General features: G+C 39.8%; 1 protein-coding gene across 3 annotated transcripts in view; it reads left to right on the top strand.

Annotated features, from left to right (window-relative positions):
- Positions 1-24,362, top strand: part of CTTNBP2 (cortactin binding protein 2) — a 149,874-nt gene that overhangs the window by 40,825 nt on the left and 84,687 nt on the right. For all 3 annotated transcript variants that reach the window (XM_043589329.1, XM_043589330.1, XM_043589331.1), the window contains exon 3: positions 21,337-21,561. In XM_043589329.1, the coding sequence (XP_043445264.1) occupies positions 21,337-21,561 (225 nt within the window). The remainder of the gene's footprint in view (positions 1-21,336; positions 21,562-24,362) is intronic.

The following is a 24,362-nucleotide window of genomic DNA, read 5'->3' as shown; positions in this document are numbered from 1 at the left end:
TGGTATATAATTTATCCTCTCTTACTGAGTGTGTAAGTGTGACACACTGAGTGTGTAAGTGTGACAGTGTTTCAGTGTACTGAACACTGGTCATTGTGTCAGTCAACATGCTGTGCACTGTACATTAAGTATCTCCTTAAGCTTTTCAACAAGGCTATGACCTAGGTATTATAATCTCGGTTTTACACATGAGAGACTGAGGCTTAGGGTGTTTAGCAACTTCGCAGAGGCCACCGAGCTAGGAAATTCTACCGCCAAAATTCAAATCCAGGCAGTTGGAAACCAGAGTGTCCATTCGGGACTGAATTAGGTGGCTTTGCATCTCTAGAATCTCCAGTTTCTTTCCAAAAGCTCGACCAGACCCTTTAGCCTTAAGCAAGGTGAGCCTTGTGAGTTGGTGTACCTGTCTTTCATGTGGACAAGACACACTGATAACTTACTGTGCTGACCTTGGGGCTGAGAGGGAAGGTGGCTCTTGCAGCTACTTTTTGACGCCACTTTAGCTGCCCCTCTGTGGGGAGGCTTGTTGGTTAGAGCGTCCGTCCACGCATGACAGCTGGCCTGCTTAGGTTCGCAGTTCCACCTAAGGAAGTAAGGACGGTAAGCCGTTTTTCCTTTTATTGATGCTGGCAATTATCTGAGGAGAGTAGGAAAATTGGAACGCGGTTACATAACTTGAGGCCTTTCCAAGAGGCACCTCTAAATAAACAAAGCCTCAACCTTTTTTGCTTGTTTAGCTTTTGAAGGGCCAGAATTATTTTATTTTGAGGACATAAGTAAACCCAACCTAGCACCTTCCCTGTGGACCAAGGAATTAGTCTGTGTATTTGTGCTCAAAATAAAATAGAACATGTTATGGCAACTCATCACGTGCTGAAAGCAGTAGAGTCGAATGGTCTGAGTGAGATTTCTCCAGATGCCAAGATATTTATGATCAACACTTGAAAAAGTAATGTTTGTTCATTTTTAAATGTTAATTTTACTATAGTTCTTTTATAAATTGACATAAATACTCTGCCTCAGACTAGGTACTTACCTTGAATTCTAAGCAACCAATTCAACCAATTTTAAATTGTCTTTCATAAGGAAGAGAAGAGAAATCAGTTTGTTTAGATCTGTGCTTTGTATCATTTCCTAACTGGAGTGAATTATAAAAGAATCTTAAGGAGGAAGATAAAAAGGAAATTAGCATAATTTCCTGGTTCAGAATCAGACTGTCTTCTCATTTTTTTTTTTTAAATTTTTTTTCAACGTTTATTTATTTTTGGGACAGAGAGAGACAGAGCATGAACGGGGGAGGGGCAGAGAGAGAGGGAGACACAGAATCAGAAACAGGCTCCAGGCTCTGAGCCATCAGCCCAGAGCCCGACGCGGGGCTCGAACTCACGGACCGCGAGATCGTGACCTGGCTGAAGTCGGACGCTTAACCGACTGCGCCACCCAGGCGCCCCTCATTTTTTTTTTTAAAGGTACCGTATTGTTTATTCTAAGCTTATATCACACACCCCTAGCCAAATATATTTAGGAAAATAAATTCCAAGGTCAGTCCGTTTGGTTGGGCCATCATTAAGATGTTATTTGTATTTTTTTTTTTTTTTGGGGACAGGGTATAGTTTAAATGAGAATAAATTGTGTCTAAAGATATTACTGATTAACTTTTTTCCTTCTAGCTGGAAATTCTTAATTAGAGTGCTTGATTTCAAAGCAGCAAAGCTGGTCTATTCAGTACTGATACTACTGATGTACATTTAAATTCATAAAGAATTGATTGTCTATTGTATACAAGGTCAGTGCTCATGATAAACATAAGTATGGCCCAGTCTCCTTGTAGTTGACTTCCTGGCTTTGGAGGGGAGAGGGAAGGGGGAGAGTTTGAAGCAAATAACTCAGTTGTGGTGATGCAGAAATGTTTGGGTAGGAGCCACACACATTGTACAGTGGGGGCACAAAGGGGGGTTCGGCACTGAGGGGGGGTGGTCAGAAAAGGCTTCACGTAGAAAGACACACTAGAAACTGGCTCTCATAGGAAGAATACAACTTACCGGCTATATGCACAGAGACCTGCAACAGCACAGCAAAGTCAGGGCCTTGTAAATAGTTTTGTAGTTGAAACTTGTTTTAAAAATTAACCCAGGATTTGTTTTAATCACATATGGTAAGACACAAACATGGAAATGACTGTCGTAGGGGGAGAATTTTTTATACTCTGGTCCCTAGAAGTAGGCCCAGCATTGCCAGACAGGGCCACATGGGGAAGCACCGGGATCGGTCTGGAGGCAGGAGTGAGGGAAAGCATGGACAAGAAGTCTTCATTGTGGTTTCCATGGGAAGGAATGGGTAAGGCAAGGTAAGCAGACTTATGAATACTTTCAGGAGGCTCCAGGGTGGAGAGACTGCCCCTCTTTGTTGAGTACCTGGCTGTACCTGGCCGGGGGGGTGATGGTTAGGGCAGGGGAGAGTGGCTGCATGTGTGAGAGTCTGCTAAAGGAGGCAGACAGAGGGGCCATGGGCCCTGCATTGGTTGGTTTGCATCTAGAGGTCACAGTCACAGGAGAGTCATGGGCTGTCTTTAACAACTGGCTAGCTCTGGGAGGAATCTCTCTCCCTAGATGCCAGAATATGAAGAATACAGAAAATAAGGAAGTGCAGTTATTAGAAATCTTAGGAGGTAAAGAGGAGGAGGGTGGGTGCTGGCATGTAAAAAAGGAGAGTAGAGGGTTGCCTGGGTGGCTTAGTCAGTTAAGCATCTGACTCTTGGTTTTGGATCAGGACCTGAACTCACAATTCGTGGGACTGAGTCCTGCATTGGGCTCTGCACTGGTGGTGCGGAGCCTGTTTGGGAGTCTCTCCCTCTCTCTCTGTCCCTCCTCTGCTTGCTTTCTCTCTCTCTCTCTCTCTCTCTCTCTCTCTCTCTTTCTCTCTCTCTCTCTTTTTCCTTCTCAAAATAAATAAACATTGAAAAAATAAGAGAGAGAATAAGAGGTCAGATCATGGAGGACCTTCATGAAAGTTTGGGCCTTATTGTTAAGTAATAAGAACTCTGGACAGATTTTGATCAGTTCCTTACACCTGCATTTTGGAGTAATCCTTCTTAGGAGCAAAGAGTAAGATTGATTGGAGAGACAGAGGTGTGGAGACCAAGCAGGAGATTGTTGCAAGTGTTAGTATGAAGGTGACAAGGGGCCAGAGGAAGGCAGTGATGGCTGGGATAGTTGGGAGGGGACACATATGAGGAATTCTTGCAAGGCAGCAATGATGAGCCTGGACTGACTGGCTGTGGGTACGAGAGGAGTGAAGGTGGTTTCTCTGTTGACACTCAGGTGAGTTTGTAGTGTGGTGGTACCACAGCCCAGACAGGGAATGTGTAAGGTAAAGGTGTCCAGGGGAGAAGATGAAGTGTTCAGTTTGGTACTTGATGAATTTTCTGGCCTTACTGGAACACCCAGGGTAACCTATTTGGCAGGCAGTTGGATGTAAGGTTCTGGAAGAGGTAGTTTTGGTCAGGGAGGATCATTTGTAGTGCTTGGAGATAAAAGGAAGTAGTAAGGGAAGGTGAGGCATAGATGGGATTAACAACCTTAGAGGGTCAAAGAAACAGTTTCCTTTGAGAAAGGTAATAATGGAGAACTTTGAGATTACTGGGAAGAGATCACAATACGAAGAGGAAAGCAAAGATGAATGTCACAAGGAGGAGAACGGTGAGTTAGGATCCTAGAGAAGGTTTGGCATGTCCACCATGAAACCAGGGACATGTTGGAGGATAGGCCTCCTTCTTACCACTGTGACTCACTGAACCCATAGTGATCTTGGCTCCTTGGACCCAGGTGAGCTTGGAGGCTTGAAATGTGTACTGGCTTCAGAGTGAGCTATTCATGTGCTTTAGCATTGCTCAGCATTCCGAGAGAGCACAGATGGCAGATGCTGAATGGACCCAAGCTTATTACTGTGTAGAGAAGTAACTGAAGAAGCATCTGAAGAAACATGAGCTTTCCACTGGATTGAGAGAAACAGTGCTTGGGGAGTGGAAGATGAACTAGGGGAGAATGCGGTCTCTTTGTAGTTGTGATAAAGTCTGAGGACATGAGGATGTTGAGGGAGCGATCTGGTAATGGCTGTTCGAGCCAAGGATATTAAGAAATTGTGAGCTCTTTTCTTTCTTGCTTGCTTTTTTTTTTTTTTTTTTTTGAAGCTTATTTATTTTTGTAGAGAGAGAGACAGGGGGAGGGGCAGAGAGAGAGGGAAAGAGACAATCCCAAACAGGCTCCTTACTCTCAGTGGAGACCCTGATGTGGGGCTCAGACTCACGAACTGTGAGATCATGACCTGAGCTGAAGTTGGACGCTTAACTGACTGAGCCACCCAGACGCCCCAAGAAATGGTGAGTTCTGATCCCATTGCTTATCCACATGATTCAGGTGCTCTGGGATACTGACAATGTTCTGATTGAATATAGAGGACTAAAGTCTTAAATAAGCCACTTTTATGTTTTCTCTTTTTCTAAGTGTTTGAATTAAAAGTGAAAGTGTAATAACCAATAAATATTTCATCCATGGCTAGAATTATATCTTACCAAAAAACCCAAAAAACTTAAATGTGGAAACATCATTAGCCTTTTTCTAACCAGTAGGATTCTTTGACCATTTAGTAATCCAGACTCTTTATCCCCAAAGAGTAGTTCAAATGTAAGTTCTTATTACTACTTCGTGAAACAAAAACATTTTTCAATTAATTCAGACTGAGAAGTGTTTATTTCCTGTGAGGAATAGGCAGCCTTCTAGGCCATAAAGCCAAAGAAGAGTGGTGTTTGTTCTGTGACAAGCTTTTGTGATGAAGGAAGAACAGTCCAATGCTTTGCAAAACTCTTAGCTGTTTAGTGGCTCTAATGCCTTCCTGGGTCTCTTCTCCCTCCAAATAATGCATCAGCTCTGAGGACAGTATTTCTTCCAGTGGCTATATGTTTGATTTCTAATTCTTTGCTCTTATTTCCAAATCTAGTTCTTGACAAAGAGAGGAAAGGAATAGGAATACTTCATGCATAGTGTGTTCCAGTATGTTTTGGGTCTTCCACTCACATAGGGGCTGATGGGCTTATGAATCCTAAGGTAGATTGTTAGTCTGTCATGGTGCTGATGAATTTCTTGACCTTAGAAGATACCCATGGAGCACTTGCTCTTGGCCTCCTAGCATGATTTTGTGACTCAACGTAACCATGGCAAAAATACTATAACCTAGGTCACCTTTACAGGTACATTTATTTGATTATCTTCCTTGAAAGAAAAATAATTTGGTTGCATGTTGTGTACATCATATGTGTTGTGTGTGAAATCTTTTAAAGTCATTTTAACATAGGGAAATAATAAAATTAGGACTGTTCATACTAAATCAGCTTCAAAAAGTATTATTTTGGAAATGGGCTATTAAGATATTTATCTTACAAAGGTTGATTTTGCTTTTGTCATTTTGGTGGACTCTTTGTTGATACTGTTATTTATATGTGATAGAGTAGAAATTGTTTCTGTGGATGACAGGCTTAATCTCAAGTACATGTTATCCTTTACTTTTCAAACACAGCTGCAAGTGCCTTGTACCAATATTTAAAAATAGACTTCGCAGGCAAAACAGTCTGTACATTCACAGGCAAGTACAATATGATTTTAGAGCGATCTGCTAAATGCATGGCTATACTAAGTCCACTCGGACATTATCATGATGCCTCATATGTATCTGACAGCTTCTCTTTTATGAATATTGGTGTGTAGTGAGGTCACTTGGTTTGAGCATGAAGCTCTTGTAACCAGGTCTGTGGTTGCAATTCCTATTTGGAACATTTATTGTAGCATAGAGGAGGTTAAATTATACCCGAGGCCTTTCCTTCTGGCCAGCCAGATGAGGGGAGACAGGCACTCCCAGGAATGGGTAAAAGAGTGTGTGTGGATGCCCCATTCCTAGTCCAGTTGCTTGTAGGGATGTATGTCTTCTGGGAAGTTTAATGGCATCGTCATCTTGTATATAAGGGACAGACATTCGGATGAAAGGTCATGATTGCCTTTAGTGTGAATGGTAATGTTGTCTACTCTGGCTGAGGGACTGTGACCACAGGCTTTAGTTCTGTCTGATCAATGTTTCTGTGTAACTGATCAGTGTTTTAAGAACTGACATGTTTTGGCAGAGAGTGATGACCTCAGTCCCATCCTAACTGTTATTTTTACTATCCTTGTGTTCTCCATGAATATTAATGGGAGACTGAAGATATTAAAGGACAGAAACAGATGCCTTCAGTAGCTGTTCCAGGATAGAGGGGGTGGGAATGGCAGGGTCCCAATCTCCTTCCTGCAGCAAGTTCCAGTGAGCCCTGTAATGTGCCACCTACACAGATGAGTGGTGTCATCTGCTCTGAGGCCACAGAGGCTTTCAGACTCATGCTCCACTTTCAGTGAGAAAGTGGGTGGCATAGCTTAGAGAAGAGAAAATGGATTCTTACAAGAATAGACTTTAAACATATAGTTCATATCTACTCTTTTCAGAAATTGATCATAGCCAGTCATAAATTGTGTTGGAGACTCAGGAAATGATTGTCATTCATCTTGGTCTAAACTCCTTTGGAAGAGATGCCACAGTTCACTGTTTCATAATGTGTCGCATATATTTACATTATTCTATAATTTATTCTCTATTAGAGACTATTTAAGGTATACTACCCCCTTCCCTTTCTGCTCACAAATGCCCTGTGGAATAGGACTAGGGAAGCTGGTTGCTGGAGAAAAATGGCTCTTGCATAGACATAACTTGAGCTCTCATTGAATAAATGGTGTAATGTAAACAGAAAAGGTCTAGCAGAAACAAATAGTTGAGCATTTTCACCAATGTGATTTGAGATGGTTAGGCCTGTGATGGATGATTGTATGTTAATACCAACCAACCTATGCATTACAGTTGATGGTTTATAAAGCATTTCACAGCCGTTTTTGTGTCAAGTGCAATGAAGACAACGTTGTGTGATCTAAAATGGATTCTCACCCCATTCCTACAAATGACACTTGTCCTGCTGAGATCTGTTCCTTGAACAAGATCATGTCTTCCCCTCACCTTTGCATAGGTCCCTTGTACTCTGACTTAAGAGTAGCTAGAGGTGTCTGACCTACAGTTTGTGCATCTGCCACCTGTCTGATGGGCTCACGTTTATTGCAGGCGTATGAGGAAGTCTGCCTCCCGGGACTCTGCTTCCTCCCAGGGCTGCCCCAAGATCTATGTGGTGGTCCTTTTCTGGCAACTGCAGTGGATTTCTGGTTTGCTGTGGGAAGTAGCAGTAGGTATACATTCTTGCAAGGACTGGGGAACGTTTAATGGTGGTAAAATTACTGGCAGGGTTTGAATAGACTGCTTTCAAACCCTTGACATTCCTTTTCCCGTGATTGTTGTTGATATGGAATGAGTCATCTTCAGCTGGTAGATGGTGAGAATATTAAGAGCTTTCTGTTTAAGTTTTCCAGATGCTCAGCAGTTCTTGCGTTTGGTGAGTTACTCTACGGTGACCAAGGCTGGTTCCGTTGGGAGTTGGGGAGGTGGCTCAGCACTAAGAGCTCTCTCTCCCGTCTTCTCTCCCTATGTCCTGGGGAATTGTATTTATAACCAAGCCAACTAATGTTTCTTAGGTTATGAAAAGGACTGTGTTTAAAATTTTTAATCACAACCTCTGCCACAGACATTATGTGTTATATTCTCCCCAGCAGATAAGACACTGCCTTTATTTCGTTGTTTTTCACTTTAAAAATTTTTGGATGGGGTTGGTTATGTTAACAGTGTTCCCACACCCACCCACTGCTGTTTCCACATTTCATTTCTCTAGGCACAAAAAAAATAGGCCTTTCCGGAATTATCATATTGGCAAACTACATTATTCCCGAAATAATTGAAACATTTCAAGGAAGTTACCTTGCATCCCCCTGAGGTTGGCTGGTTTGTTTGGATAATTCTTTATGGGTTCATTTTAGGCAAGATGTTTCATGCTGGGTTTTTTTTTTTTTTCCCCTTGTTATGAGTCAAAAGTCCTAGATGATTAAAGCCTAATAAGAAAATGCTTCTGTGCAGTCATGATGATGTGAATAATACAAAAGTGGGGGGGAATACCTGTTTGGGAATTCTCAGAAACAGGAATGTGATCCAGTATACATGAAGTGAGGTTGGTGGGGGGGGGGGTGGCGGGTAACTGCAGAATTCCTGCTGGTATCCTTGGTACAGCAATATTCAGTCCCCATGAGTGGTTAGTTGCTTCTCTTGACAATATCAGACTACAGAAGCCTTATTTTTTCAAACACTTACTTTCAATGGTCAAATAAAATTATACTCTTTTTTTTTTTAATTTTTTTTTCAACGTTTATTTATTTTTGGGACAGAGAGAGACAGAGCATGAATGAGGGAGGGGCAGAGAGAGAGGGAGACACAGAATCGGAAACAGACTCCAGGCTCTGAGCCATCAGCCCAGAGCCTGACGCGGGGCTCGAACTCACGGACCGCGAGATCGTGACCTGGCTGAAGTCGGACGCTTAACCGACTGCGCCACCCAGGCGCCCCAAAATTATACTCTTTTTAATCATTGGGAGCATATTTTCTTACGGGTGTTCTAAGTCATCTCTTTACCAGGTGACTATTTTGCTAGTTCCCCAGAATATCACAAACTATGATACGTTTTCTGGTGGGATTACTTACTTTGTTGGAAAATTTTGCCAATTTATTCATTATCTAGAAGCTTTAGAAAACGTAAAGAATATGAGTTGGAACCTCAGCAAATGAATGGCTTGTGCAGATTTGTTTATTTTAAGGCTGCATGGTGGTATCTAAATTTACCCTGAAAGTTGAAAAACACATCCATTAATAAGGGCAGAGCTTATAAAGTTAATGGCATAACAGTATCTCCATTCTCTAAATGTGGTGCTTCAGAACACATCATTTGACTTACATTATTAGAACTGATTTTTTTACGTTAAAGGGTGATGCTGAAATAGGATTCCATTGTATTTTGTTCTGTCTTTGCTTTCTGCTCTGTAATCCTTTAAAACACATCTCTTAAAAGAATTCATTATTATTTTCTCTGCCAGCAGAGTGTTGTATTTATGTGTGTTTCTGTGCATGTTGGAGGACGATTTCATTTCCATCCATAGCGTGTTGATTCTGTTTTACTTCATATACTGTATTTCATGAGTGCACCCTCAGTGCTTGACCTTCCACATCCATGAAGGGGGCTCTAGCATAATGCACAATTAGGCGCACAGGGCTTTTTCCTTAAGGGGTGTGATGCAGTAGAAGAGACAGAAGAGTTGTAAATGTGTGCCTGCACGCCTGAAAACAATCCCCCAGCTCTAAAATGGAAACTTCAGCACTTGACATCTGACTCACAACTTCCCATTTCTCCAGTGAGATAGCCTAAATGATGTAAAAACAGACAAAAACAAGAGAGAACTAGTGGTCATCATTAAAATGATAGCTATTAATTATTATATGTTTGCTCTTGTTCGGGTACCCAGCTAAGTGCCTTACGTGCATTATTTCATTAATCCTTCAAAATAACAAAACCAGAACCCCCGATTGGGTCCTCTGTTATCCTCTCGTTACTGGTAAAGACCGAGGGGAGTAAAATAAACAGCCCAAGGTTACATAGAAGTAGCAGAGTCTATCAAACCCATTTTGTGTGATCTCTCAGCTCACCGTCTCCACTGCTGCACTACCCATGTCCTAAAGGAATACCTGCTATATGCAATGATCATATGACCAGACTGAGGCATAAATGAGCGTTGACTCACTTCCTGGACCCTGTGATGCTCTTCGGGAGGCGGACCTGTAACTTGGTAAGAGCCGGCCAACTGGTACCTACCTGGATCTGGAGAGGCGAGGGCAGACTATGCGATAGGTGAGGGAGTTGCCGCCAGAAATCTCTTCGACAAGTGTGAAGGAGAAGCACTAGAAAGCAGCATTGCCAGGAAAGCTGTCTTGGGCATCAGTGCCACCCCCCGATACTCTGCCAGCACAGACATTGGCACAGACATGCTCTCGTCCCTCCTGGGCAGGTGCAGCCAGAGAGACTCCTTGTCCTTGACACGCAAGGCCGCTGGGAGGAGCCCAACAGAGGAACCTGTTTCATGGGGCTGTGGCTCTGACTTCTCCTCTCCTCTCTGAGCTGAGAGGAGCAGTGCCATGTAAGTTAGCACCAGTCTGCCCACTGCCCTCTATTAGAGGAACATTTTAATGGCAACCAGCTGGAGACTAAAGGTGCTCAGAGATTCTACCTGCCCTGCTTACAGATAAACACCAGATCTGGGTTAACTCCTACTGGTCCAAAGATGGAGTAAAAAGAAAAAAACCTAAGGCTTATGAAAGATTTTGTAGCAAAGAAGAGGGAAGATAACCTAACATTTAAAATGCAAAGAAACGACCTACATTTGACAAAATTATTATGAGAAGCAAGTAAATTTTAGAAAGTAATTTTTAGACACCATCTGCTTTGCGTCTTAAAATTCAAGGAAACATAGACTTTGGAGTGAGACTGAATGGTGGATGAGCTAGACTGTGATGGAGGGTGAACTGGCTGCAGAGTTGGGGAACAGAGAGCGTAGCCGTCGGAGGCAGATCGCTGGAGTGGGTACTGCCTCCACAGCTCCTGGCTCTACAACCTGTCTCAGGCCCTTTCAGGTTTCTCCTCTGTAAAGTGAGGATGACAGTTCTGACAGTGGTTAGAATTTAAAATGCACTAGGAGAATTGAAGCATGTTTTAGCACTAATAGTGAAAAATCAACATTATAAAAAATGAAATCCATAACAAATTTAAGAAGTTCTCCCAGAACCCAGAGGAAAGGATTAAAGTGATAAAGTAGAAACAAAGATACGTATGTTTAGAAGGTGGCGAATGGAGATCCACCAGGAGAAAAATGGATGTTCCTGAAAAACACCAGAACAAATCGATTGGTTGCTGCAAGAGAGATGTAGCAGAATCTTTGTTAAAAAATCTGTAGGGCAGGAAAATACCAGCCAACACTGGGAATAATCTTAAATGTTACTTACTAATTTTAAAGTTCGAAAAGGAATTAATTGGGCAGAAAAGCGGAAGGTTTACCTAAAAAGGGAGAAAAATCTATCTGGCCTTGGACTTGCTCCTGCGCACTATTGAATGCAGGAGGCAAAGAAACAATATCTAGTGTTGAGAGTTATCACCTAAGAATGTTTTCACCCAGACCAGGTGGTGGTCGTGGAAGAAGGAAATAGAAATCATACTCAGATTGACAGAGAAACAGAACATTCTCATCCAAAAGCTGCTTTGAAAAATAAATACCCTAAAGATTTACCTAGTTTGAAATAAGCATTAAGATATTAAGCATGGAAATAATGGTATAACAGTGTAAAGAGAAGCAAGAAGTTGGTTCTTCTTCTCCTTGGTGGGGGCACTGAAGTACTTAGGGGAATCTTCATAGAGTCATCATTGAATGTTGGGCGAAAACTGTTTGCAGAGTTACTCGTGGTTCTGATGAGCAGCCTCTATTGAGAACTGCTTTAACAGTTTTAATCAAGATAAAATATGTACAGAGATAATTAGGAAAGTGGGGATATTGCCAAAATTTTCTTGTTCTCAGATTTATGCTAATTGATTTTAAAATAGAAAACTTTTGGAAGATACAACAGCAAGATTATTTTCCAGTGGCAAGTCTTAGTTTTATGAAAAAGGCCTCTTTCTTCAAATGTTTGTCTAATTTGCACATGATACCAATCAAAATTATAATTGCTTTTTTTGAGACTTATTTTATCAACTTCTAAATTTCATCTAGAAGAATAAGCTGGTAGTATAACAGGAATTTTTAGAAACTGATATTGCGAAAGAGGCTTGTCCTACTGGTTGGTAGGATTTAATAGTACAAATTAAACATTTATACTGGCAAATTCTGAATAGGAAGATAAAGGAAACAGTGGAAGGTTCAAAAACAGAGCCAGTATTGTAGAGATAATACAGTTCATAATGATAAAAGGGACAGTTTATCACAAAGACATAAATGTTTATGTGACGAGTAATAGAGCCTCAAAATACATGAAGCAAAAATTGGTAAATTTAAAGGGAAAAATAGACAATTTCATAATTACAGATTTTAATACCTATTTTGGTAGTTGATAGAACAACAAGTAGTTATTAGGGGAAAAACAGTAAAAACATAGAAAATATGAATAACACACTCTATCAACCATCTTGATTAATTGACATTTGTAGAATGTATTCAGTAACCTCAACAGAGTTAAATGAGAAACCAGTAAGGATAAGGCATTAAAAAAAGACATCCAAATATCTGGAAACTTCTGAGAAAAACATCTCTATAATTCATGTGTCAAAGACAAAATCACAGTAAAATTAGAAAATAGTTTGAACTGAATGACAGCAAAAATGCATCAAAATATTTGAGATACACCTCAAACAGTACTTAGGGAAAAACTTATTGCTTTAAATGCTTACATTTATTTTTATTATTTTTTTTGAAAGTTCATTTATTTATTTCGAGAGAGATCGCAAGCAGGGGTGGGGCAGAGAGGGAGGGAGAGAGAATCCTAAGCAGACTCCGCGCTGTCAGCATGGAGCCAGATGTGGGGTTTGAACTCACGAACCAAGGTCATTACCTGAGCCGAAACCAAGAGTCAATGCTTAACTGACTGAGCCACCCCGATGCCCCTAAATGCTTGCATTTAAAAGGAGAAAGATCCGGGGCGCCTGGGTGGCTCAGTTGGTTGAGTGTCCGACTTCAGCTCAGGTCATGATCTCACTGCTCATGGGTTCGAGCCCCACAGTGGCCTCTATGCTGACAGCTTGGAGTCTGGAGCCTGCTTCAGTTTCTGTCTTCCTCTCTCTCTGCCCCTTGCCCACTCATGCTCTGTCTGTCTGTCTCTCTCTCAAAAATAAATAAACATTAAAAAAATAAAATAAAAATAAAAGGAGGAAGATATAAAAATGACCTAAGGTTCTGTTTTAAGAAACTATAAAGAGGGGGGAATAAAGTAAACCCAAAGTAAGTAGAAGGAAAAAAAAAATTGTTAAAGAGCAGCAATCAGTGAAATACAAAATAGATAGTAGAGAATATAAATGAAGCCCAAATCTGGATAATTAAAAAAATCATCAAAATTGACATATTCCTGGGGCGCCTGGCTGGCTCAGTTGGTAGAGCATGGTCTTGATCTCAAGATTGTCAGTACAGGACCCACATTGGGCATAGAACTTACTTAAAAGGAAGGAAGGAAGGAAGGAAGGAAGGAAGGAAGGAAGGAAGGAAGGAAGGAAAGAGAGAGAGAGAGAGAGAGAGAGAGAGAGAGAGAGAGAGAGAGAAAGAAAGAAAGAAAGAAAGAAAGAAAGAAAGAAAGAAAGAAAGAAAGAAAATAAATTGAGATTTTCCTAACATGAGCAAGAACACAAAAGAACCCAAATCACCGATACTGGGCATGAAAACAAGGGATTATCACTACAGAGCCTATAGATTTCACAGAGATAGTAAGTGAATACTATAAACAACTTGGACATCCTAGATGAAATGGGCAAATATCTTGAAAACTATGACTTACAAAATTGCTAAAAGAAATAAAAAATCTAAATAGTATCATATCTATTTTAAAAATTCATTAGGTGGGACGCCTGGGTGGCGCAGTCGGTTAAGCATCCGACTTCAGCCAGGTCACGATCTCGCGGTCCGTGAGTTCGAGCCTCGTGTCGGGCTCTGGGCTGATGGCTCAGAGCCTGGAGCCTGTTTCTGATTCTGTGTCTCCCTCTCTCTCTGCCCCTCCCCCGTTCATGCTCTGTCTCTCTCTGTCCCAAAAATAAATAAACGTTGAAAAAAAAATTAAAAAAAAAAAAAATTCATTAGGAAAAACCTTTTTCAAAGGAAGACTCCAGGCCTGGATGACTTCACTGGTAAAAGCTATCAAACGTTCAAAAAATAAATATTGTTAATATGCACAAACCTTTTCAGAAAATACAAGCAGGGCCATCACGGCCCATTTCATTTTATGGGGTTAGCAGTCCTCTACTCCCCAAACTGGCAAAGGTAGATAAAAGATAAAGAAGAAAATATAGACCATTATCTCTCATAACCACAGATGCAAAAAACAAAAAAAAAAAAAACAAAAAAAAAACCACTGCTGGTGGTGAGAATATAAATTGGCAAACTCTCTGAAGAGGAATTTGGTAATTTCAGAAATCATCAAAATATTTTTATTCTTTAATCCAGTAAAGAATAATGGATATAATACCACAATGGATTTCTCTAATGTTCCCAGGGGGTTACCTCCACATATGTTAGAACAAACAAAAACTAAGTGATAAACAGTGAGATTTTCTTAAATATGTTAGATTTGTGCAATACTATTAAAAATATTGATATAAATTATTGAAATGGGAAATAGCAAATTAAATGGGAAAGGCTACTTAAACGTATTTGCTTAGGTCCTTGATAACTATTTTTAATACATGCTTAAAATAATTTGTAGAATGTAAGGCAAGCTTAATAGTGACTGTCTTCTGACAATTGAATTATGGGTGGTAGTTTTCTCTTCTTAACAGTATTTTCCTACACTGCATAGTGAACATGTATTATTTTATATAAAAATATAAAATAGTTCAAATATTAATAAATTTTTGGATAGTTTTTTTATTGTTGAATAATGTGTCTTTCGTGAAATTTAATAGTGCCTCTTTCATGAAGGCTTTAAAATTATTTTGTTTTGCAGTGCTGGGGTGGCTTAGTTGATTAAGCGTCCAGCTTCAGCTCAGCTCATGATCTCACAGTCCATGAGTTTGAGCACCACATCGGGCTCTGTGCTGACAGCACAGAGCCTGGAGCCTGCTTCGGATTCTGTGTCTACCTCTGTGTCTCTGCTCTGCCCCCACTCACGTCTGTCCTCTCTCTCTCTCTCTCTCTCTCTCTCTCTCTCTCTCTCTCTCAGAAATAAACATTAAAAAATTTTTAAATTAAAACATAAAATGATTCTGGTTTCTTATATGAAAAGCTCATTTATAATTACCAGTCCCCAGTTATAGAAACGATTACTTCTTTTAACCTTAAGTAACTAACTGGTATGTGTGGAGTATTCTGCTCGTGGGTAAGTTAGAGAGGCATAAAAGGCATGGTTTTAACTGTCTAGTATAGTTAAAGATACAGCTAACTGTAGCAATTAAATGCGTATGGCAGAGTTGGCAGGTAGGTTCATCTGTGTCCCCCTTCTGATTGATGGGTGGCGGCTGCCTGGAGGTATGAATTAGGACAAATTGTGAGTCTTTTCCTGGATTCAGCTTCCAGTGTATCGGTAACTTAATAATGTCTACTCCGAGCAGGAGAACAGGACAGTGTGGCACTGTGTGCCTTTCTTGAGCCAGTTAGGGAATAAAGGTAATCTTATTTTTACAGGTGTGCATGGGCCACGTATCTGGCCGAGATGAGCACTGATGGATGTGTGCTAGATGGAAAGTGGCATATGTGGTCAAAGTAAAGAGTTGGAAGGCTACTTCTGAGAGATTTGTGTGAAACCAAGCCATTTCATGGATTTTGTTCAACTGGTCTATGTTTCTTGAGAGAAAGCTGGTAGTTTATTGAAGTATCACTTGTAAATTTTAGCCTTAGGAATCAAATCTAAGTCTGTCTTGATATATGATTCATAATACACATTATGTATATTCCTGGCATGACAGTTTCCACACATTCAGGTTATTCTGTTTATGAGCAGGTACAACACTAGTTGGCAGAAAGGTTGAGGAAAGAGGGCCGGAGGAGAAAGAGCAGGAAAAAAATAGGCCTCTTTGACTTGCTACTCCAGTGTGGTGTGGCAGATCATGTGACACCCTGGCACGCCTTCATTTCTGTGCGCTGTGTGTGTCTTGCCACATATAGTGAAATGAACGTTTCAGACTTTTTGGCATTTAATAAATAATCCATGGGGTTATATTTTGTTCCTGGCTGGTGAATTTCTAAGACTTTGCAATCAGTGAAGGGCAGGGACTGGGTTGCAAAACATTGCTGGTTTACCCTCTGCCATCCATCTGCCTGCTCTGTGTGTGTGCGTGTGCATTGTATATGAAGGCATAAACAAACTCCTACGTTTTCTGCCCCTCTTAGAGTGAGAGTGAGCTCTGAGGACATGGCTTATCTCTGGCTTCCCATTCCCTTTTAGTTACAAGTGGGATTTTTTTTTTTCCCTTTCTTAGAAGAGTGCTTCATTTTTTTTTTTTTTTTTTTTTTTTTTTGGTCTAGGTGTACTTGAAATCTTTTCCAATAAGATAAATTAAGCGTAAGATAGGTAAATTTTTATGTTGGCTGTTTGGAAGAATCTCAATGTATTTTCCATCCCTCTTGAATTGGAATAATAGTATTTCGGGGTTTGAGAGGAGTGTGACAGTGTGGAAGTCATTGATCTTCTCGATCTTTGAGACCCCTGGACCCCATTTCTACCACATGTTTTTTTCAGCCTACATTTAAAACACAGCCAGAGACACAGATTTCACTCCAGTCCAATGCAGCTTATTGTATCTCTAGAACAGCTTTGGCCCTTGAAAATTTTTTTTATTATCGTGGCTATCATTGTATTGTTTGGGAGTAAATACCTCTTTAAACCCAGATGCCTTCAGATACTGAAAGAATGCAGTCATGCCTCTGTAAATCCTTTTAAGCATTCCTGTTTTCCTTCTACTCTTCCAACTCAGTTCTGTTCTCAGGTCCTTTTTGTATTGATGGTTATTTAAATATTTCACCCAGAAGTGAGCCCAGTAGTCCAGGAATTGTCTAGTTCTGATCTCTTTTTTCTATTAATTAACGAAGCTTGGAAATGAGTTGCTGGCTTGACATGTGGGGGAGGAACAGTTTCCATTTTATTGTTCACTCCTTGAGATAGTGTTGGTCGCAACCCCTAAGGTTTTCATACTTCTGTGTTTGACCTCAAGAACTGACTCCTATTTATTCCTGAGAAAGTCCATCTTGTCAGATTGGGCTCATTATTTCAACCATCCTTTGTGGTTTTATGCGATTGGCACCCAAGATAGTGGCAGCTGTGTTGAGTAGGCTCAAGCTGAGGACAGAATTTCTTAGTCTTACAGTTAGATCTGTATTAATGCTTTAAAACATTTTTAAAAATGTGGATTAAAATAGTGGCTGTCTGTTGGACTTAATTTTAAGAGAAAATGAATATAAAACACATAGCAATAAATAATGTCTCAATAAAAGTTATCTTTTATTAGTATTTTTTAAATGTTACAAAATCATTTTGACTTTTCATAAGATAAAATAATTTTAGCTATATATTTTTTTTAGTGTTTATTTATTTTGAGAGAGGGTGGCAGAGTGCAAGCAGGGGAGGGGCAGAGAGAACAGGAGACACAGAATCTGCAGCAGGCTCCAGACTCTGAGCTATCAGCACAGAGCCTGCCTGATGTGGGGCTCAAACTCACGGACCATGAGATCATGCCCTGAGCTGAAGTTGGACACTCAGCCAACTAAGCCACCCAGGTGCCTCCCCAGCCATATGTTTTTAAATGTTTTTTAAAATTAATTGGTGTTCTGTTTTAATTGTGCCCCACAATACATGTTTTAGATTTTTTTCCTAAGGAAGTTACATGCTCTGGGACAAGTTGAATATTTAAGTTTTTTTCCTTGTATTATTACTAATCAGGTGTAATCTAGTTCATTTGGTCTCGTCGAACAATGAAAGCCAAAAGTAAGAACACTTTGTCAAATCTTCTTCTAATAATGGCCATGTTTTTCTTTATTTCTTGACAAGATCTTATAAAACCTCAGATTATGATTGAAATTATATTTTTATCAAGGTAGCTACGTTTAAGGGTTCCTTTAAAAGCCTGTTTTCATAATTATAGTCTGTGTCTTTATAATGACTCATTTTCCTGAAATGCATTTCATTCTCAAGTAATTCTGATGCATAAACCAAGAAGTTATCTGCACATTCAGCTTTTCCTTTTTTTAGGGAAAGGCCTCTTCATACCCAGTATTAGAAACATCAAGCCATTTTTTGTTACATGATCTCCTTAAATATTAAAACTTGTATGTATTGTTGACCTGCCCTTACCAAAAGTAACTTAGTAAAGTAACTTAGTACGTTAAGAATTAAATAGTGTGTTATAAACTAACATGTCCTGAAAAAGGTAAGCATGTTTTCAAGAATGTTAAAGGAATAAGCATTTAATAGTTGAAAAAATGGGTAAAATTAAGCAATTTCAATTGGCTTGGGCATGTGTTCAGTTATAGATGCTTGCCTAAATCCAAATTAAGCTAAACTCTAAAACTTGAGATAGGCAAAAGAGGAGGAGGTGGCAGGGAGGGTTAGTGGTTAGTGGGAAGTTACCTGGGCTAAGGAGGGGAAGGTGTCCCAACCTGCCAGCATCACATGGACAAAGGCATGAGGTGTGTGTGTGTGTGGCGGGGGGGGGGGGGGGGGGGGGGGGGGGGGTTGCTTAACAGTGGATATGGAAGCACTGAGGGCTGTAAGCAGAAAAGTGACTGAGGTTTCCTTAGAAAGGTATCTGACAGTTCTGTGGTAAGCAGAATGCCTCTATTAGATACAATCCAGATTTGGGGTGTAGTTAGTACAAAGAATCATGAACCATAGAAAACCAGCTGCTACCCGCTGTGGTTTTCCTGAAACTGCTCTTGCCTTGTTTTAGATTGGAGAGTTAATTGAGTCCTTCCTGGGATCCCCCAATTCTGCCTCAGGCATTGGGTAAACTACTACTTGGTCATCATTTTCTTAGGAATTAGTTCTGCATAGAGGAGTCTGACATTGGCCTGACTTACTCCCCAGGTTCCTAGTAAGATTATCCCTTTGGGAAGAAACTTGACTCCCTCGAACAGGGAAAATGGCATGAGCTCTTTCCTTAGAGGGCTCTGGGTTGCAAATTACATTTTCCTAAGTCTGTTGGATGCTACATTTATCTGCGCAGCAAGAATACATTACATACCCATTGTCTGTTCTATGGTGGGTTGAAAGCATGTCAGCTGAATAAAAATGCCCCTACTTGAAAGGAGCTCAAAGCAAAAGGTTTAAGAGAAGACAGCCCTACTAGGCTCAGAGTGACTAGACTCTTCCCATAATAGAGATTACCAGCTGGGTGTCCTGTCATCTTGCACTCCCACATTTTGTTTAGATGAAAATGTATGAGTGTTTCCTATAGACTGGGTTGGGCCATGAGCACCAAAGAGTGGGAATGAGATTGATTCAGGTCCTGTTCAGTAGACAAGTCTGGAGAACATGGCACCTCAGTTGGCAAAACTAGATTCTAGATGCTGCATAAGGAGTGTATGCAAGGCTGGCTTCCTGAGTGTACGACTCGTGCAGTTGCAGAGGGCCATGCACTTAGGAAGGCCTCCTGCTTGCTTAAATGGTATGCTGTTACCATCTTGAAATTTGTAATTTTTGAACAAAGAGCTCTATGTTTCATTGTATAGTGGGCCTTGCAGATTATGTAGTCAGTCCTAAATTTATGACCCGCATTGAGGGAAACTATGACTGAAGAGACCCAGCAGTGAGAGAGAAGACGGTGGCCTCTAAAGTCACCGAGTACTTCTTAGGGAAAAGCAGGCTTTAATTATTCACCATACTCGGTAAGGCTAGTCTTCCAACTGAACCAGTCACATAGAATGCTCCTGCTCCCTTCACCTCCATCTTTATCGTCTACCTCCTGTCCCTTCCAACGCAGAGAGAACTACTTATTGGAGAACCACTTATTAGAAAGAGGGGGAGCAGATGTGTGTAAAGGGAGAGAGGTTTTCATAAGCCCTCCTTTCCCACGTGGTACATGTTAACTTGCAGCAGATCCTAGCTGGGGAAGGGAAGAGGTCATACCACTCAGGTTGGATATTCTAATCAAATTGAGACTGGTTTATGTCTTAAAATGACAATAGGACTTGTATTAGAGAAAAGTAAGAGGGAAAAAAAAAGTAGGAGAAAAACCATAGGGGCATCTCAAGTTTTCATCCAGGGGTGGGGGGTGCATTACTATGTTGAATGAAAATTAAGAGACAAGTGAAGGCAGAATGAAATCGCTTTTGAAATTACATCTTGGAAGTGATACTCAGTGTATTGATCACATAATTAAATTTGAAGAATCTAGAAATATCAAATGCTTTTGGACTCCTAAATCGTGTTGACTTTAAGTTTAAAATGATCCTCTGAAGGTAGCTTAATTTTAACCGTGAAATTGGGCTTTTTGTAAACTGTATTTCTTAATCTAATTTGGTAATAGGGAAAGAAACGTTAGATTTTCCCATTTGTCATTTGCACTGGTGTTTATCTAGTTGTTGGCTTGCTGACAGTGGTCTAAAAATGGAAAAGTCTAGTTGTTCAATGCAGTTACTTTTAAAGTGAGTAAATTTATGTAATATTTCTTTAGAAAACACATTTAACATTTTGGATAATTAGCTTGATTTATTGGAAAGTAATTTAGTTTTCTCACTGACCGTGACATAGAATAATTGTTTTCTAGTGGCTATTCCCCATGACCCGAGTTAGGAAAATGTTGCTAGTTTTAATATATTTCCACTGCTATTTTCCATTTTATGCAAAGACTGTTGTAGGCTAATTATAGAAAATTGCATTTAGTGCCATGTGGATGCGAAATTAACTTTGACACTGATGGACTAACATTGAGAGTAAAATGAGGTTATGTTCTTTTCTGGGACTCTGTGAACTATATTTTAATGCCTTTCAACAATGAGAGATATTTGCATTTTCTTGAATCTTCTGGAGGTTTGTGGTAATTTAGTCAAACTTCACGAAATATGAATGTTGTGACTTTTTGACATAAAGATTTCATGAAGTATTTTCTTCTCTAGCAAATATCCTTATAAATTCTTTCTGGCTATACAAAACTTGGAGGAGATTTATATTTTGTGAGTTAACTTGATGAGTATCATGTGAAACAAGTTCTATCAGGATAGAGATGATTTTATTTTTGAACTTCTGCTAAAAGTTATTTTAATTGTTGGTATTTCTCATTTTACTTTAAATTAGGAAAGACTGCACCTAAAATACAGATCCCTGAAGGAGTGAGCATCATGGGAAAAAGCTGTATTTGCATCATTTGTAATTTAAAAGACATTCTTAAAGGAAGAAAGCTTGAAAGTAGGCTGAATGGCATGCCAAGCTAGTCAGGGATTGGGGTCACATTCTCCTCACTTCTCTCTCACTGCCTGACATCTTACGTAAGCCATTACTCAAAAACAGCTCTATTGAATACCATTTGGAAAAGTAATCACAAAACCTTCTTATAAATATCTTTCTGTATATTTTTATTTCTTTCTTCAATATGTCCCTCTGATTTTGTTCTAGGCTCGCAGGAAAGAAGTATTTATCCAGGAACGGTATGGGAGATTTAATTTAAATGACCCATTCTTGGCACTACAGAGAGACTATGAAGCAGGTGCTGGCGATAAAGAGAAGAAGCCAGTTTGCACCAACCCCCTCTCCATCCTTGAAGCAGTCATGGCCCACTGCAGAAAGATGCAAGAAAGGATGTCCACACAGCTGGCTGCTGCTGAGAGCAGACAAAAGAAGGTATTGAGACTTTCAAACAGTCATGTTTCTTACAATACAGCGCAGAATAAAGAAACCATCTCCAAAGTTGTTGTTTGCTCTTAAATGTTATTTTCAAGAAGGGTTGGGATAAATGCTTAGAAATACAAAATGCCGACAGATTCTGGTGGCCCTTTTCAAATATAACTCAAAAATAACACTAAGCTATAAATAAGTATAACAAAGAACGTATGTTTCCCATAATGGTTACTTTGATGCTTTCTTTAAAATATGCTTTTTTTTTTTTTTTTCCTGGACTGTTCTAGTGCCATAAGATACGTTTAACTGCTAGGTGGGATATCCAGGATTGCAACCAGAACCCTGATCAAATGGTGGTGTCCCCAACTTATTCATCCAGCTTCTGTCTCAAATATTTCTTTGCAACTAGAAATTACTTTTTTAAATGATGATTTTGGAAAATGAAATTAGCATGAGGAGAATAGGATGAAATTTGTGTGGTGTATGCAATCTCACAACATATCATCTTGAAGTCCTGGTTAGTCTCAAACTTGCCCCTGGGGTCTGATGGCTGTGTCCGCTGCAGACCTCCAGGCTCCTGCTCACATGTGTTTCATTTAAACCAACCTCCTCCTCCCTTCTCACCTCCCCCACCAACATACACATGTATTTATTGTACTTGAGTGCATGCTTCAAAGAGTTCTAAGTGATAAAAACTTACTGCGATCAGCCATAAGGAAATAAAGGTTGAAATTCTGCCCTTCTAATAGGCTGCCAAGACTACTGATACCATTTATTAGGAGAGAGTAAGGAAGTCAGAGAAGCTAATGAAGTCTAGTATGATTAGAATTTAAAGTAATCTGTTCTTCCAGCCATTATTAAAGCATGCATTTAAGTGTTTCTTCTATTTGTCCTTTTCAGAGAACCTGGTGTAGTTCACATGTAACACCTGGTTGGTGATTAAACTGAATGTGGCATACTGTAAATATTTATGATATACTGTAATTTAATGTGTGTGGTTTTTTCCAGGTGATTATATATTTGCATTGACATATGTGTGCTAATGTTCTGGTAGAAGTGTTGAATGAAAGCAAACCTCTTCCTCAGGATGTCACATAGTAGAAAACTAAAGTACTGAGTAAAATAGCACGGAAGAATAAGAAGGCTTTCCATGGATGTGAGGCAAAATCAGTTTTACTCTGGACTTTGCAAACCCTCTACAAAGCCCTGCAGACAACCACTGAGGTCTCTGGAGATTTTCAGAAATCCCTAGGAACCGCATAAGCAGGAGCCAGTATATTTCAGCTGACGTCACTGAAGCTCATTTGTATTTCTTGGATGAGACACATTTCAATTATGTTCTTAACGTGTCAAATGAACTATTTCATAATAAAGTATTTCTGCTGGGTTTTATGCTGCGTTATCAAAAATCAAGAAAATATTTTGTTTTGCCTATAATATGCATTTAATGTATAAAAATGGATGCTCTCCTAAATTTTACTTCAGTTTTGCATTTTATCTATCATTTCTCTTATAAGAGAAAAAGGAAGAAACTCATTTTGAGTTGAATCAAAGATTTTATTATCTAGCTGATTTTTTTTTTTTTTTAATCAACTTACATCCTGTTTGTTTCTGAATGACTGGGTCATTTCCAACCTGGCTGGGAGTGAAAGGAAATTGTTTCTGTCCTATGGGTCCTACGAGGCTAATACGAAATGAGCCAGTGATCTGTCTCCCACGTATAACGGGGATACAGGCGTCCTTTATGGCCGAATTCATTGGCCTGTGTAGGCTCAGTGAAGGGTTGCTCTGATAGGCAGTGCTACTCTTTATCCATAAAGGATATTCTATTCTGGTAGACTGTAGCATGTGAGAAGAGTTATATTTTGTACTCTTATCCTGAATATTTACTTAGAAAGAAAATAAAATATCACATGAATTGATAAGAGCAGAAACACCAAAGTCATCTTTTTAGCAACAAAATTACCTATCACCTTTACCCCTGGAAGGAAATATTTTAACAAAACATCTTCACTTCTCTTGCAGATAGAATAAATTGCAGCTTTAGAAATCTAAAAGCAGTAAGACAAAAAATCCATTATTTTAAATGAATCCAGTTCTTTAAACTGCTGCCAGAGCAGAGGTTGGGGAAAGCAAAGGTCCCATTATCTACAATTCAAGTATTTATTATCAGACACTGGACATAGCTCTTTGGTAATTCGAAGACATTTGGCCTGAACACTGTTCTGGTTGGCCTTTCGAGGCGGGAGAAGAGGCTCCATGCTCATTCATGCATTGATTCCTGCTGAGACTACTAATAGGAGGGTTAACTGTTTGACAATTTGTGTGCCAGGAAAATTTGGGCAAGAGTCAATTTGGCAAATGGACTGAGCCCGTAAAGCCACTTTGAATAAGCTAATGAGTGATCATCGTGGGGAACTTTGCCTCCAGTAATCTACTTTCTGTTTAGAGCCAGTAACCTAGGGTGCAATGATATTTTGGTTTTTATTACTTATGTGCATCACCTGTTAATGGAATTTCTATCCTAATTTATTTTCAATCATTTGTTCATACTTAAATATTTCTAGGCCTGGAATAGGAAAGACTTTTTAATTTGAGCAGAGCGTTTAAAAGTCAGAAGCCTGGGAATATTCAGAAGGGAGTAATTTTTGTTTTTAACGAGTGAAAAAACTAATAGTAGCTCTGTGTATCAGCTATAGATTGTTTTGGTGGCAGCTTAGTATGATGAGGTAGGTTGCAAGGCACTAAATGTTCCAGGCAGGATTCTTAGTTGTGAGCAAGTGAAGCCAGCATTCACAGAGTTA

This window comes from Prionailurus bengalensis, chromosome A2, assembly GCF_016509475.1.
Source record: "Prionailurus bengalensis isolate Pbe53 chromosome A2, Fcat_Pben_1.1_paternal_pri, whole genome shotgun sequence".
In the NCBI taxonomy this organism is placed as follows: domain Eukaryota; kingdom Metazoa; phylum Chordata; class Mammalia; order Carnivora; family Felidae; genus Prionailurus; species Prionailurus bengalensis.
Note: the sequence above shows the minus strand (reverse complement) of the source record. Positions and strands in the feature narration are given on the sequence as shown.